The sequence below is a fragment of the Nelumbo lutea genome, chromosome 1 (genome assembly GCF_056320005.1).
Source record: "Nelumbo lutea isolate HS-2025 chromosome 1, American lotus-T2T, whole genome shotgun sequence".
Lineage (NCBI taxonomy): Eukaryota > Viridiplantae > Streptophyta > Magnoliopsida > Proteales > Nelumbonaceae > Nelumbo > Nelumbo lutea.
Genome location: NC_142684.1, coordinates 202,811,439 through 202,828,305, shown reverse-complemented (window position 1 = coordinate 202,828,305; position 16,867 = coordinate 202,811,439). Strand labels below are relative to the sequence as shown.

The window sequence follows — 16,867 nt, the reverse complement described above, 5'->3', positions numbered from 1 at the left end:
TTGTGAACCACCTTTCGACCAGGGGTCATGTCATCTCAGTTCTCCATTCGAGGAAATACCAATTACAAATGTTCTTACTCAAAACCTATGGTTTATGAATTGCATTATAAAGCAAAATCTTGAATTAGTGACAAAGTGATACGTCGCCATTAAAGTCTTTAATGAAAATTTAAGGGTGGGACGGGGTGTGAGATTTTACAATTTATATAGAGATCAATAAGGTAGGGTATTAAGCTAAATCTAATCTGGATATTGTTGGAAGGCATATGAACTTATGTATTAAATGTTAAATTTAAAAATATTTTAAATATTATATGAAAAAATAATTGATAGTTATATATGTTAATCAAATAACTAAAAATTTTGATATTTATTCATATTATTTTACTAATTTATTACTTATATATAATAGAAAATAATAAGAAATTACCCAACTTGCTACCTACCCCACCTCACCCCTCAAAGGAGGGTAGGGTCTCGGGGTTCTTCATTTTCATGTATGGAAAGGGTCTCCATTGTAAAAATTGAACCCATTATAAAGTGAATAGGGCCTAAAATTTACAAAATCCTTCTCCTTGTCATCCCCTATTAAACCATAATTTTTTTGGAGAAATATAGAAAAGCCTAATGCAAATTTCTGATTTCTACTATAAAGATAAATATTCAAAAGGTCAAAAACTCACCTTCTATATATACCATACCTGCCGGGCCTACTTGTCCGGCCGGGCCTGGGCCCGAGCCTGGGTCTCATCATAAAACCTAAGTCCATTTCTTGATAGTTGGCTCGATGGTACGAGTATAACCGCAGAGCATTCGAACGAGCCATTTAAAAGCCGCTGACTTATTTTCGCGAGCCCTACGCCCTAGCCCCTTTTTAACTTCAGTCATCCAATTCACGCTGAAATTCTCACTTTGGACGGAAGAGGGTTTTCTCGCTGAAATCACCTGATATCAACTCATCTTCCTCGCGTACCAAATCCCTCAATCCTCTTCAGTAACCATGGATTCTTTGCAACCGAATCCTCCTCGTCCATCTTTCCAAACCCTAGCTTCCCAACCTCCGCACTTTACCTCGGAGAATCCATACTTTTCTTCAGAAACCCTAGCTTCTTACGATCAAAGTCAAGTCCCGCATCCTCCTCCAGAAACCCTTGCTGCTTATGATCAAAATCCCCCGCCCCCTCCAGAAACCCTATCTTCGTTCGATCAGAATCCACCACCACCGCCGGATTCATTTTCATACGATCAAATTCCGGTGCCGCCTTCAGAAGCTCAACATTCGAATGACCAAAATCATGGGTTTTCTTCCGAAACAATCGCTTCAAATTATCCTTCGGTGGAGAATACCGAAACCGGGGATCGTGATGCGCCAGAAAGGACACCGGCTAATGACAACGATCAAGAAACGAGTGCTCAGATCCCAAAACCAGAGATCCAGAAACCGCTATGGTCTGATAATGGTGTCAACAACACCCATAGCGGCACCGACAAGGACTATTCTGGTGGGGAAGAGGAGACAACTAGTAGACGGAGGCGCCGCAGTAGGTGGGATCCCCCGTCGGAATCTGACAACCAGAAAGGTGATGCTGGTACTGGCACCCGGAAGAGAAAATCCCGATGGTCCGAAGAAGAACCAAAACCTTTCCAACTGCCTGACTTCATGAAAGATTTAACAGGAGGTATTGAACTTGATCCCGAAATTCAAGCTCTTAATATTAGGCTTCTTGAGATAAATCGGATGCTACAATCGGGTCTACCTTTGGATGATCGCCCTGAAGGCGCTCGTTCGCCTTCCCCTGAGCCCATATATGATAACATGGGGATTCGTATAAATACTCGAGAATATCGTGCCCGTGAAAGACTGACCCGGGAAAGACAAGAAATTATCTCACAAATGATCAAAAGGAACCCTGCCTTTAAACCGCCAGCGGACTACCGGCCTCCTAAGCTTCAGAAGAAGCTTTACATACCCATGAAAGAATACCCAGGTTACAATTTTATAGGGCTTATAATTGGGCCAAGAGGAAACACACAGAAAAGAATGGAGAAGGAAACAGGTGCAAAAATTGTAATTCGGGGTAAGGGATCTGTTAAAGAGGGTAGGTTGCAACAGAAGCGTGATTTGAAACCCGATCCTTCAGAAAATGAGGATTTACATGTTTTGGTAGAAGCCGATACACAAGAAGCACTTGATGCGGCTGCAAGTATGGTGGAGAAGCTCTTACAGCCAGTTGACGAAGGACTGAATGAGCACAAACGGCAACAACTTAGGGAACTCGCCGCTTTGAATGGAACAATTAGAGATGATGAATACTGTAGGTTGTGTGGTGAGCCTGGTCACCGTCAATATGCTTGCCCTGCTCGTACTTCAACTTTTAAGAGTGACGTTCTCTGTAAAATATGTGGTGATGGAGGCCACCCCACTATTGATTGCCCAATGAAAGGTACAGCAGGGAAGAAAATGGATGACGAGTATCAGAATTTCTTGGCTGAATTAGGAGGGACTGCTCCTGATTCTCTTACCAAGCCAAACTCGTCAGTGCCACTTCTTGGTTCCAGCACTTCGGGAAGCAATCCTCCTTGGGCCAGTGGTAACAGTTCTGGTGGTGTTGGGAATACGTCACATCCAGGTTTGGGATTGAATGGGGCTAAGGCTGTAAAGGAATATGATGATACAAATTTGTACATAGGGTACTTGCCACCCACTCTTGATGACGATGGTCTGATTCGACTGTTTTCACCTTTTGGTGATATTGTAATGGCTAAGGTAATAAAGGATCGGGTTACTGGTTTGAGCAAAGGTTATGGCTTTGTGAAGTACTCTGATGTTACTCAGGCTAATCAAGCTATAGCTAGCATGAATGGCTACCGTCTAGAGGGGAGAGTAATAGCTGTAAGAGTTGCAGGTAAACCACCTCAGCCTGCGGTGCCTCCAGGGCCTCCTGCTTCTACAATGCCCACTTACCCTGGCTCAGACCAGGCTACTGGTGGATATCCTTCTCAGCAATTTACACCAGGTGGGCCTCTTGGTAATACTCCACCTGGGGGTTACATGAGTGCTCCAGTTCCATGGGGACCGCCTGTTCTCCCTCCCTATGCTCCTTATGCTCCACCCCCTCCTGGTTCAAGTATGTTCACTCCTATCCAAGGTCAACCAATGCCTCATTATGGTGTACAATATCCCCCATCGGTACAAACCGTCCCTCCGGGTGCCTCTTCTCAAAGCGTGCCATCTAGTGAGGGACAACAAAGTTTTCCCCCTGGTGTGCAGTCTCAAAACAATACATCTGCACAACCTGCATCCAATAACATGTATGGGAATTCGTTAGCTGGAGTTCCACCAAATGTTCAACCTCCATATCCACCATCTTCGTTGAGTTACTCATCCTATTATACTGCGGTCCCTCCTCCTGCATCTCATTCAACAGTGGACCAGAGTGTGGGAAGTGTTCCTTGGGCCCTCAATCCAGTGCCTCCTCCACCTGTTTCATCTGCAGAACAGACAACATATGGCACAGACTCAGAATATGAAAAATTCATGGCAGAGATGAAATAAAGTGGCAGTTTCACATTCTGTTCCAGGTCGCAAAGGTAAGGGCAAACACCACAATACTTTTCTTGTTTTATTTCTATCTTAATGTTGTTTTATCTGTTTGAAATGATGTTTTTCTAGTTAACGCACCATATATTCTAGTATTTGCTAGAAATGTTTTTAAGGTATTATCATGCTTAGTCTTGGAGAAGATGGAGCAAGATAACAACTTGGCTGTTGTGCTGTATTTTATTATGGCTTTTGAACTCTTTGCTTTATTTATTAAGCAGAAATCTCTTTCAGCTAAAGAGTAAGGCTACGGGAGATGAGCATAATGCTGCCTGGAATATTATTCACCCAAATATTTCGAAATTTTCCACCTTTATTTTGGTCTTGTAATGATATTTCGTTTGTTAACCTTTGTGGTCGTGATTGTACTTTGTTGGCAGGCTTGAGGTTTCTTGGAGCTCTTCTCAACCTGATTTCTTACCTGTTGCTCTGACTTCAACTTGTTGGAAGTTTGGGACTCACATCTTTAACCTTGCTGTACTGTTATGACAATTGCAGAGATTTCTGGGCCGAATGTTCACTTCATTTGATGTCATATAGGAGAAGCTGTGGCTGGATGTTTTCAGTAGCATGAGTGGACTGCCATTAAATATGCTAATGTTTTTTTCTTAGTTTTATCTGAACTTTCATAATGATCTATACTAACGGTTTTGTTTTGTTATATTTCATTTGAGATAACTTTGTTCATCATTTTCGTGTTGGTTAAATACTTCAATGGTTTGTTTTAATGAATGCTTTAATTGGTAACACTTGTTTCCGATGTGAGGATTTTAGTTACCATTGGTTACAATGCTACTTGAAGCTGCCTGATGCATGGCCCCTTCATCTCCAGAGCAGGTGATCCATTTCTTAATATACTGCATCCATGTATTGGGTATGTGCCAGATAATTTGCATATTGTTATGATGTTTTACATGTGCCTTATTTTTCTGCTTATTTTTGCTATATTAGCCTGATGTGCCTTTCTAGTTCTTACGTGACAGGTCAGGGGTTGTCCATATTGGTATCTGTGGATCTCTTTCAGCGTCAATGTTTGGAGTTACATTTATGTATGCAATTCACATTCCCTGTTTTTCTTTCCTTGGAGGGGTTGCTATCTGTCAAGAATGTACCGATAAACCATGACCAGATCATTAGATACCCTTCCTAGATACTATTACATACCCTTCCTATGTGCTATCTAGCACCTTGATAAGTTGAGGTAGCTTTTCCAATCCACAGGGAGAAGGAGAAAGAGTGAAAAAAGTTAACACAGCCTTCTTCCTTTCCCCCTTAACTCTTCACTTCTCATCCATCAATTTCTCCTTCTTAAGGACCCTTGTGGGATGTATTTTCTGGGGAAATTTTCTTCTAAGACAAAGGTAAGGAACATTGAGAGTGAAACTTATATGGGCCAATATTGTTATTCAACTCAGGGAATTAATTCTCTTGCTATTTTCCTGGTTGCTGACTTGCTCTAAGTGAAAGGGCATTAAGTTTCAGATGTTACTCAGTTGGTTCAGTCATTAGTACATATATTTTTATTAACATTCATTGTTCTTCAAAATTTAATATAAATTGACTTATCAAAATATGGTTTACAAAAGGATGTGGCAAGAATTATTGGGGGCTCTAGGATTGCATTTTTTTATTCATTGCCTAGTATAGTTGGATATCTCAACTTTCAGCGTCTCAGTTATTCATTGTTCTTCAAAATTTAATATAAATTGACTTATCAAAATATGGTTTACAAAAGGATGTGGCAAGAATTATTGGGGGCTCTAGGATTGCATTTTTTTATTCATTGCCTAGTATAGTTGGATATCTCAACTTTCAGCGTCTCAGTTATTCATTGTTCTTCAAAATTTAATATAAATTGACTTATCAAAATATGGTTTACAAAAGGATGTGGCAAGAATTATTGGGGGCTCTAGGATTGCATTTTTTTATTCATTGCCTAGTATAGTTGGATATCTCAACTTTCAGCCTCTCAGTTATTCTCTTTTACCTTGTATATGAAGTATGCTAACTTTACCACTGAGCTGTTCCAATGCCTTCTTAGAGTTTGTCTCACTTGGCCACTGTAGCATGATAATTTATTCTGAAGGATTAATTGACAAACTTGGTGAGTTTTTTTTGTCACCTGTTACATATTTGGTATTAATATAATCACATGATTTGTGTTTTTTCATGCTATTGCCTTTTCCAAATAGCAGGGTTTTATTTTGTCATTAGTAAAGCCTTTTTGATCATTGTTACTAACAAAAATGGATTATTGGTCTTTAATGCTTTTGTTTCCAACTATTTCCCATTTAGCAGCTTTGCGTCGATGGATATGTCTTGTGGTATGTATGTAGAATTCTCATAGAATTCTGGCCTTCAAATTATAAATTGCTGAGATTTGAAGAACAATAGTAGCCAGCAGTCCGGGGTATGTGTATTTCCGCTAGGCCACCTTGGCTGTCAGTACCTAGTAATTGGCAGGGAATATAACAAAAATACTAAAATAAAGAGTGCTTTTTTGTGCAATGACAGCTCTCTCTGCTTAGTTTTAAGCTTGGGATCTGGCTATCTTATATTGTGTGTATGCATTTATATCCTTTTGTGTGCACAATTTTGTTTTTGACTTTATAAGAATTAGTTTTTCCTCCTACAAAGGAGAGATGAAAAGCAGCATGTAGAACAAGGGAGAGTGGAAGGAGGCAAAGAAAATAGTAGGGAAAACTTGGAATGAAAGAGGAGATAAAAAGTGTGGCATAGAGATCCACCTTTCCTTGGGTGTGAATTACTATTTAGTACGGTGTCTACGGTGGAGTTGAGAACACTTGGATAATCCTTAGGAGTCAGTATTGCACTTTTCAAGGGAATTCTTGAGAATAGTGCCATATAATCCAGCCATGTTTCAATAGCCTGCATATAAAAAGAACTAAGGGCAATATATTTTTTCCATCTCTCAGGTTCTTTCAAATATAGAAAATCAAAGAACTTATCTCCAAGATAATCTTGAACTTGCAAATTATTGTACTTTAGTAGGACCTTGCAAATAAACTGGAGGTAACTAAATCCTAATTTTCTTTTTGGTAGAGGAGTTGAAATTTAAAAAAATTAGAAACTAGACAGCATTGAAAGAAATACTAATGAAGACTAAGAAACTCTTGGGCTCTAGCATGTTGGAGCCATAGGTTTATTTATCTATATGAGTAGACAATTGGAGATCTCTTGGCATCCACTTATAGGTTCTCTGTTTTTTTTTTTGGCATTATAGGCACTTAATCTTTTGTTTTTTTAATTAGCTTTTTGGCCTACATCAACTTTTAAGACATTCATAGAACCCAGGGCACATTTTTGGGTAGTTGAATTTATTGTCTTCAATGCTGCATCCAAACCACTGCTAGCAAATTGCCAAATTATTCACAAATAGTCTAGCTGGTAAAAATATAGGAATTTAGTTTTACTATATATTTAGTCATATGCTTGGACATATTAATATATACATATGTACATAAAATTTTTATATAATAGAATCAATTACATATAAAAGGCCTAATTTTCATCTCAAATTAAAAAAACAAACAGCGTTATACTTGACACTTGTTTTATCCTTTTGAGTAAAAAAGTGATAGCTTTCGTGTGGCCTACACGCTTCCCCCTGCTCAGGCAGTACATTGAACATCTTTGAATTTACCTTGAAGAGAACCAAGGCTTTTTTATTGTTTGGTCCCCATGTCAATTCTCATCCAGTCACCTCTGTCATCCAGCCTTACCAGATTAGTCATCTGAATGCCCTCTCCCCTTGGATTGTGGCTCATCATTCAAATGCCTGCCAACGGCAGATTAAATGAAAGAAGAATACATATTGGACTTCTACGAGCTCTTTTAACCAATCTTTTATTCATGATAATGAATAAGACAAGATCTTTTTGCTTGCTGAATTTTTGCTGTATGTCATTGCCATCAATGTTCCCAGCCAGCATCTAAAATTTAATTTCAGAAGTTGTATTCCCTTATTAATGGTGTTGCTTGGAGCTTATATGTCTTATCACTTTCTTTGGTTGGTCTAGTTTTGGCTGTTGGGAGTACTAAATTCCTTTTGACTGCCTTTGCATTGAAACCGCCTCCAAAAATGATTCACCAGATAGCTTCTTTAGTGAACACTGCATTTGCAGCTAGTGCTCACTGCTTTGATATTTTAGCAACAAAAGTTGTCTCAGATTCCTCCGATCCAGCAGTTGTTTTTTCCCAGTTCTTCGGGGAAGCTTTTAGAGGTGCAAAGTGTTTGTTTGAGTTTTGTACTCTCATTCAGACCTTTAGAAGTGAGTTAAGTTGCAGCTTGGGTTGAGTTCAAGTGACTTATCCATCCTTAGACTGAGTTGGACGTGTGAGTCCACTCTGATTTTAACCATGAAGAGGTCAACTTTATAAATGAAATTTGAAATCTTTTGGCCCCTTCCGTGGCACATTTTAGGTGGATTGAATCCCTGTTAGATTCTATTATGTTGTTCAACTAAAATTGCTGAATAGAAGAAGAGGTTTGGTTGTTTTTACAATAGCCACTCAAGAGGTTTGGTTGTTTCTTGTTGGACATTTATGATTTCTGGACTTTGCTTCAGAGACTAGAAACCAGGCTGGAGGCTTAAACATGAGTTTGCAAGGCGCATACTATGGAGAGTAGAGTACTTAACTACAGCCCTCTGAGGGATCTTGAACTATTGATTTTTTTCTGAGAAATTTAGACTTTGGAGCTTTGCTTGAGAGAGTATCTTCGTGGCAGTAGTTCTTACCTGTTCATTGTTCCACAAGGAAATTATTGTAACATCAATAGCAGAAATTAATGACTTTTGTAGGAAACTTCCATGGCAGAAAGTAGAATGAAATTTGTAGGGACAACTGTTGGCGAGAAGTTTGATAGCCCTATAATCTAAATGTAATTCTTATCAGTCTTGCCATGTCATTTTGGTGAAAAGATGGCTTAAAATGTACATGCCATGGTCTATTGAGTAACATCCAAATCCTATTTCTCATTTCTTATATTTTTGACAAGTGAAATTTAAACATTTAGATCACCAATTGGACGGTGGAGAGAGTTGGGGGATGAGGGGGGAAAAGGGAGGGGTAGTTGGGCTAAATATACATTGGACAAGCAGCTCTCCTTCATATCGGGAGGTTTGAACATCCCTTTACGTGGTCGAGCTGGGCAGATTATTAGTATCTTGAAAATCAGAATATGTGAGTTTCTGTTTTTCTCTTGTTTTATTTCAAAATATACACATCTTCGTCTAAGGCTTGGGAGGTTTGTTCTGTAATTAATGTGAACGGTCCCATGTCTATTTCTCCTGCAAAGATACAAAACAATACTGCTGGCGCCGAATGATGATGCCGTAGTTATTATGGCTTTATTATATTTATTTAGGCTCAATTTGGAAGGAGCACAAATACAAATATTAGAGCGCGAGTGCAAAGTATGTATTTTCTATTATTTTGTATGTATTTGTATTGTATATATTTGTATTTATAATCTTTGTAAACTGAGCCTTGGAAATACAGGTATGTCTTTCAATCTCGTTAGCGGCATGTCAAGGTCCAAAGTTCTAGAATCTAAGGTTTTATTACGAGTCAAAGTTGAGTTTGGCTTTAGTCAGGGCAAAGCCTGTTCGAACATCTTTTACTGTTACACATTGAGAATATCCTTGTACTTGTGTGTGTTATTTCATGGGGGAGATATTCTCAACGCAAGGTTGGGAAAGAATGTTGGAAAGGTGTGGGCACAGGTTTGCCCTAATGGATTCCGAAGTTTGGGGCAATGTTAAAAATACACATTGATGCCATGTTTGACAAGTGTTATTAACTTCTCCGGTCATTTGAAAATTTCGAGTTATACGCTATCTACCGTTCACCTTTCAAAACAATAAAACAAAAAAATCAAGTGTCTCATGCTTTAAAACTCAAAATTAAAGCAAACTTGTCTCGGTAGGGAACGCTATGTCTAGCATTGCTCAAGACTGGACCCAGAGTTGTAATCATGCCTGGGGTGCAGGTTGGGTGCTGAGGCCAAGCCCAGGTAGGCCTTGATGTAAAAACCTTACCTAGGACATGATCATCATCATTAAATTTTCAAGAACACAAATTAGAAATGTATATTTCACACCAAAACAAATGAAATATTTCACAACTCCTTGAGAAATTCCCCCTCACTTGGAATTGTAATTATTGTTACAATTTTATTCATTGTAACAACTATACGCTCATCATCGGATTTTGTCTTATTGCCATGGACTTTGTATTTGTTGAAGAGGTTGCCTTACGTTGTGTATTGGATTCTAATTGGGTTCCCTCGTTGATGAACACTAGTATCTTCGACCTCTATTTCATTTTCCCACTCAATATTAACATCTTCAGTTGTAGATTGGTTAATTCCCAATACCACTTGCATTTCATTATATATCTCTATGACACCATCATTTACATTAGTTGTAACTTGGTTACTCCCGTTATGTAGTTATGAAAAACACAACATGCCACAACAATCTTAACTTGTGTATAAAAGTTGAAGTATTAGATGACATCAACAATGGCTCATCGCTTTTTTAAAACACTAAAAGCACATTCCATTGCATTTCTCAATGAGGAATGCTAATTATGAATGTTTTATCTACTAAAGACAAAGCAAATTAATTAGTCATTTACTTCAGCCATGCCAAGCATCATCTTTTTTTTTTTATGCCTAAAGGCAAGTTCATTTATAAATGTTCAGATTACATGAAAAATATAATAAAAAAATCATGTTATTCGTGCTTGAGAAATCTCTGCAACTGACACAAATTTAAGAAACGCCGAAAAGATTGGTAATGCCATGCCAAGCATTATCAAATGGCTCCTTAGATGCTTTGGACATTAGATGATGAGAAACTAAAGAATGTTCCAAACTAGAATTATGCTATGCAATTGAAGGGTATAGGCCAAGGGAGATGTCAATTGGACTATGTAGATGGAAAAACAACTGGAAGCTGCAGGACAAACATTCTCCTAGATCTCTCTCACCTTCCATTCTGCAAGGTCTAATATTGGTTTAAGGATCAGAATGAAAATCTCAATGAACTATAATCATGCGTTCAAATAGTCAATAAAATCCTCATGGTTTGGTAGATTGCTCTATGTACTATCAAGCATGTAAAACCAAACAAAACAGCCACACTGTATAGAAGTGAAGAAATAACGGTTAAGTCGTTTCATATTCAATTTGGTAGATGAGGCCAGGGTGATAGAAACTTATGGGGGCAACTAAATATCAAAAGCATGTGAAAATATTTTGGAAAAAAGAATGAAAAATAATTAAAATGGGCAAATTTTGGGTTTTGCTGTAAACTTGGAATCAATTTTAGTCCTTTACATATGTTAATTAATCTCTTTTGATGAAGAACCTGTAAACCATTGATGGCTCTAATGGGTGCTTGCAAAATTATAGCAAAGATAGAAGAGAGAGAGAAAGCCTAAAATTCATTCAACAAGGACCTAGTATCCCTTTATACCGTAAGGAATGACCCATTATAAGAATAATGTGAATCCTCATCCTTGGCTTATAGTATCCCTTTTACAACCCTTTTGCAACTAAGTTCTATGGAATCCTTCATCCTTGGCTCCAAATGACTCAAGACCATGTTAGAGAACAGAAGTACATAACAAGAGAAAAGTGTGGATGATCAGAACAATTTGTTGTTAATAAATGATTCTATTGATTGACAAGGTTCTATTGGATGAAACAGTCAAACAGTGAAACTAAATTTCTTGGCCAATGTTAGCCTAAATTTCTTGCAAATTCTGTTTCAAATATGGAGAGAGATTGGAAGAACTCTTTGTAATCAGCATTTTCTACGTGTCCAAAAGCCCTCCCAGTCCCAGGACCAAGCAAATCCCAATCTGAGATATTTTTATTCAATCCCTTCCTACCTACCTAGCATATCTACCTAGTTGTTTGCTGACTTGGGAATCTGTTTAAGTAGTTCCTAACGGATACCAGCAACTTAATTTCCCTTATTATGTCTTAGATTCCATAGACTTTATTCCTCTGAAAGAGGTGTAAATGGGGCCATGCCGCCCGTGGGCCGGCACGGCCTGGCCCAGCATTGCCCATGGCACAGCTCATATATATTTTATATATATTTATATAATATTATATAAATTATAATTATATAATAATATATAGTATATAATACATTAATAAAATAAATATTTTTTAATTTTACTATAATAATTTATTTAATTATTGTATATATAAGCAATTTTATACACAAAATTTATATAAACTTAAAATTTTAAGTTTTTTGTCAATTTTTTTTTAAATAAATAGATTTGGCCCAATGCACGGCATGACCTGGCTCAAGGCTCGGCCCATGGGCCAGCCCGGCCCGTGGCATAGCACGGGCCTGGGTCATGGGCCGTGCCGGGCAGACCCCCAAAATTTTCATTGGGGAGGGTGGCATGGCCCATGACGGCCCGTGGGCTAGCACGGCATGGCCCACACTTTGTGTGGGCTTCCCACGTGCTAGGCCGGCTATTTTGTTGTTTTTTAAGTATTTTTAACCTATTTTCATTGATTCAGTTCTTGATTATTAAGGTAGTAAATGGTTTCCTTTCTTTATTCCCACCATATGGTGGGTTAATTTTTCATTTCCGTTACCTTAAAGCCCACAGCATTGGATGGCAATATATTTGTAAGCGTAAGTGATATTCTTAGTGGTTGAAGGAGTTGATGTTGGATTCATCATATAAAAGTTACTTCTTGCAAATGTAACGAGAACGCAAATAAAATTCAGATGAAGGTAACTGATAAAAATTATTAATTTTATTAATGAACCATAATAAATAAGAATAATAAGGATTTTATTAATTCTTGTTTCCTTTGCAAGAATTTTATTTTGACATATATTAATGAACTATAACAAATGTGATGAATAAAAATAATTTTTATAGATGTAGAAATATAAAACATTTCAAAGAATTTTGGAAATATATCATATACTATCATCATCACAATATTTGTCACGTGCAAAGCACGTAAATGAATACTAATTCAACTTAAATGCTTTGAAGATGTGCTATAAGAACTTTTGATGGCAATTTATAATTTAAGGAAAATAATAAAAAATTAAAAGAAAAACCCTTCATAAAATAAACTATTGATGGAATGCACAAAGGACTTCTTAGTGTTGTTTGCCCTAAAGGCATGCTTTTGAGACAATGAGAATTAGGAATGGAAACGGGTAGGGTACCCATGCAAATTGCCCTAATCATTTCCAAACCCGCCTATGTATCCCTAATTTCAAACCTGTCCCAAACCCATATAACTTTCCCTCTCAATTTCCCAAACCCGTTAAACCCGTCCCACCAGTTAAACACCTTGACCAAACATTTTCTACTAAAAAATTTTTTCTTAATGCTTATAGTGTCACTTGAACCCGAATCAATTGATGATAGCACCAAATCTCTTAGCACTACTTTAAGCCACTATGCCATCTCACCTTTTGTTTTATTTAATGAAATAAACTAGATTTTATTAACTTTTGTGTTCATCAAAACAATAAATACATATATATGATTAACGATTCCAACTAAAAATTAAAAGAAATGATATTTAAAAGTAGCATTTTATAATTAAATGAAATAAACAATCTATCAAATTCAAATTTACATAATTACATCAAATGATGATTTTAATCCCAAGAAATTTGTACAAATAAAATATTAATAATAGAATAATTATCTTAGTACTTAAAATTTATAAATTTGTGCATGATATATAATATAATAAGTTCATATTTATGCATCCCGGGTATCTAGTATCAGATACCCTAAAGTCAAAACCCAAACCCTATAGGGTTTTAATCTAAAATCGCAAACCTGTCTCAAACCCTATAGGGTTTTAATCCCAAACCTGTCTCAAACCCTATAGGGTTTTGATAAACGGGAAGATGAATAAGATATCTGGAAATTCCCATGAAATTGCCATCCCTAATGAAACTACAAAAGTTAAACAATCTAAAGCAAATAGACAGATTGAAGAAAATAATTGAATGAGAAAATGGTTAAACATAAATGAAGATGTACAAAATCAACAACGAAAAATGAAATATTGAAATCGGAATAGCTCATTCCAATTCCAATTTCACGCCCCTATTAATTCATTCCTGCGAGTCAAACATGACCAAAATCTTCATTAGGCTGTGGGCCGGCATACCTGTAACTGGAACAATAGACACTGGGCCCATCCATATGTTATAACCATTGGTTGGAAGTATGGAACCAGCCACCCTTGGGATGTTATGATGGTAATATCATATCAGAATTCAGAAGTGGCCCGTCTGTGCCATTTATTATTATTTTAATGACAAAAGTACAAAACTAACCCTGAACGACCAATCAACCATACCCCAAGTCAAAATTAAATGGCCCCAATGTATTTCAACCACTTGAACAAGAGGTATATACTATTGGGTTATCAATGAATAATGCAGTACTCTCTCTTGTCTTATCATTTGGCATGTTCTACTTAAAAATAAAAATAAAAAAATATAATCCATCGGTCACAGATGTAGCTTCAAATGATATATTAATGAAGATTCTCTGCTTCATCTTTCCATTAATGCACTGTTTATTTTCATTTAACACCCGTCTGTAGTGAATTATGATATATAGAGAGAGAGAGAAGAATGGTGTCGTGTCAGAGAGTAGTCCATTAGTTGGTAAGGCATCATCATGTATATATCCAACTGCTTTTCTGTATACTCACAATAACAGGATAACTTGTCCCCTTCCGCCCTTTATTGCTTGCTTTAATTTAGCCTGCCTTTCAGCGGTTCAAATAGACATTCTTTTTCTTTGAAAATGCAAAGAATTAATTTCCACCTGCCATCCTCATGCAAATTGCAAAGGTGATAGAAGGTTTACTAGGGTGGTCAACCAGCTGGTATTTACTTATTTAGTGAATTGTGACCATGCATCCCTTTACTTGCTAGAAAGTAAACTTATTAATCCAACCATGTTTACCTAGGAATATACCTGGCAATTGGGTTGGATGGGTCGCGTTTGGGTTCTGGTTGGGTCAATACACTTCAGATTGAATTTTGGGTTGAATTATCAAATGTTAGATTCTAATCCTAAATGTTCGGGTTAGGGTTGATTCATAGGTCAATTTGGATCATCCTAAAAAATAATTGAAATTTAAAAAAATAAAGAAAAACTATATGAAGAATGCCAAAATTAAAGGAATTAACCTTAAATTTTCAAATATAAAATAAAAAAAAAAAACTTGAACGTTTAAAGACTAAATAGAATAAATTAAAGAGTAAAAACTTCTAAGAATGCATAATTAGTCCCAATTAGACTTGACAATCGAGTTAGCGGGTTGACCCATGACCCAACCCAACCCAACCCAGTTTTTCCTGAGTCGGGTTGCATCGGGTCATTATCACATTCAGGTAACTAAATATGAGATCCTAACCCAGTTTTTCTTGAGTTGGGTCGTGTCGGGTCGTTATCACATTCAGGTAACTAAATATGAGATCTTAACCCTGTTTTTTCGGGTTGGGTTGGGTCGAGTTCACAGGTCGGGTCACCTTTTTCCAGGTCTACCTAGGAACATACATTCTCAACAAAAAACAAACAAATAAATAAATAATAATGTATCCATATAATAATAATAATAATAATAATAATAATAATAGTTGTTGTTGTTGTTGTAGCATTTGCTTATGTTAGATAATAAAAAAATTCATTTTGAAACCTCGCCTTACAACTTAATTAGGGGGTATTCAACAACATGGTTGGTTTTGTTACTGAAATAAAAAACAACTATTACATCAGGAAGAACAATATAATATTTTTGATATAGTAATTATAATTTTTTTTGTTTTCTAAAAACAAAACCAATCAGGTTGTCCAACACCCCCTTAAGCTTTTAGGTTTAACAATTCTCTCTAACATGGAATCAAAGCCTGTTTGACCAAATGGTCTAATGTTCGATCCTTGCCACACCTATTATAATTAATCAAATTTCAGCACAACGTGTGGTCGTATGCTTGTCCATACTTCAAGCCGAATGGACTTTTGCATGATGGAGCATGTTAGAGAACAAAAACCCATTAAGACTTCACCTTACAGCTTAAGCTTGAACAGTTCCTTGATAGCTTATAATTAATATTCTTTGTTAATTAATGTGAGTTCTTCTATCATGATGATAATTAATTATTAGAGTATAATTTAGAGGCCCACTTCCCGGCACAAACAACCATTATTGGAGACACATATATACATATAGATCCCCTTTGATTGAGTTGCATGTAAAATAATGTTGCCTCTAGATCTATTACTTTTTATGGCGTCATCTTTTTACATATAAAAAGGATAGGAACTTGGATTAGAGTAATCCATACCAAGGTTTTTAAAATTGAATCGGACAACAAACCAGTCAGGGGTCCAGTTTTCGGTTTGAATGGTAATGAATGGCTCGTTTTGACAAAAAATTGTTAAACCGTTAATCATCTAGATTAACAATTTGTTGACCAATTAATGATTTTTGGCGAAATAACAATTTTGGGATAAAACAGAACCAATCACCTGATTAATTTCCGGTTTTTCTAATATAATTTTAAAAATCATGGTCCAAACCCAATTAAAAAAGGAAAGAAAATCGAGTTAGATTGATTTGGGTTGAACATCAGGTCAAGTTAGATTAAAAGCTTCAGTGCTGCTTTCAAGCTAAGTTGGGCCGACCCGAGTTGGCCCACTGACCATCCTGCCTGTGAACAGCCACTCTATCTAGAAATTTGGTCGAATATCTTTTAAGATTTTGATCAAATGGTTAAAAGCTTCAGTACTGCTTTCAAGCTTTTCTCCTTTTTTTTAATCTAATCATCATTCCGTTAAATTCCAACTCTAATTTCAAGAAAGCATTATAATCATAATTATGCCACATGCTTCAGTTAAATTCCACACTTTTTAATTCCACCATTATTTTATTAATTCTAATAGTATTACTTAATCTTCATGCACGCTTTGCTATGCTACTCTTAATTACTTAAATAATATTCATCCACATGGTCTAAGTACATGGAATATTGAGTTTATAAAACAATACTCTAAAGTCATACCTAACCCTCAAAAGAGGATAAAAAGATCAACCCCTTTTTTTTTTTATGAGGATACAAACAAGAAAAAAGATAAAACCCTATGCTGTCCATGAGATCATGACCCCACCTGCAGCTCCACTTTGTTGACTCAAATAGGTCAAAAGAA

The 16,867-nt window shown here is 36.6% G+C and overlaps 1 protein-coding gene across 1 annotated transcript; it reads left to right on the top strand.

Annotated features, from left to right (window-relative positions):
• The first annotated feature begins 865 nt into the window (after positions 1-865).
• LOC148880442 (splicing factor-like protein) lies at positions 866-4,348 on the top strand. The gene is made up of 2 exons (XM_088962353.1): positions 866-3,591; positions 3,982-4,348. The coding sequence occupies exon 1, from the start codon at positions 1,001-1,003 to the stop codon at positions 3,554-3,556; it is 2,556 nt and encodes an 851-aa protein (XP_088818479.1). The 5' UTR covers positions 866-1,000; the 3' UTR covers positions 3,557-3,591; positions 3,982-4,348.
• The last annotated feature ends 12,519 nt before the right edge of the window (positions 4,349-16,867 follow it).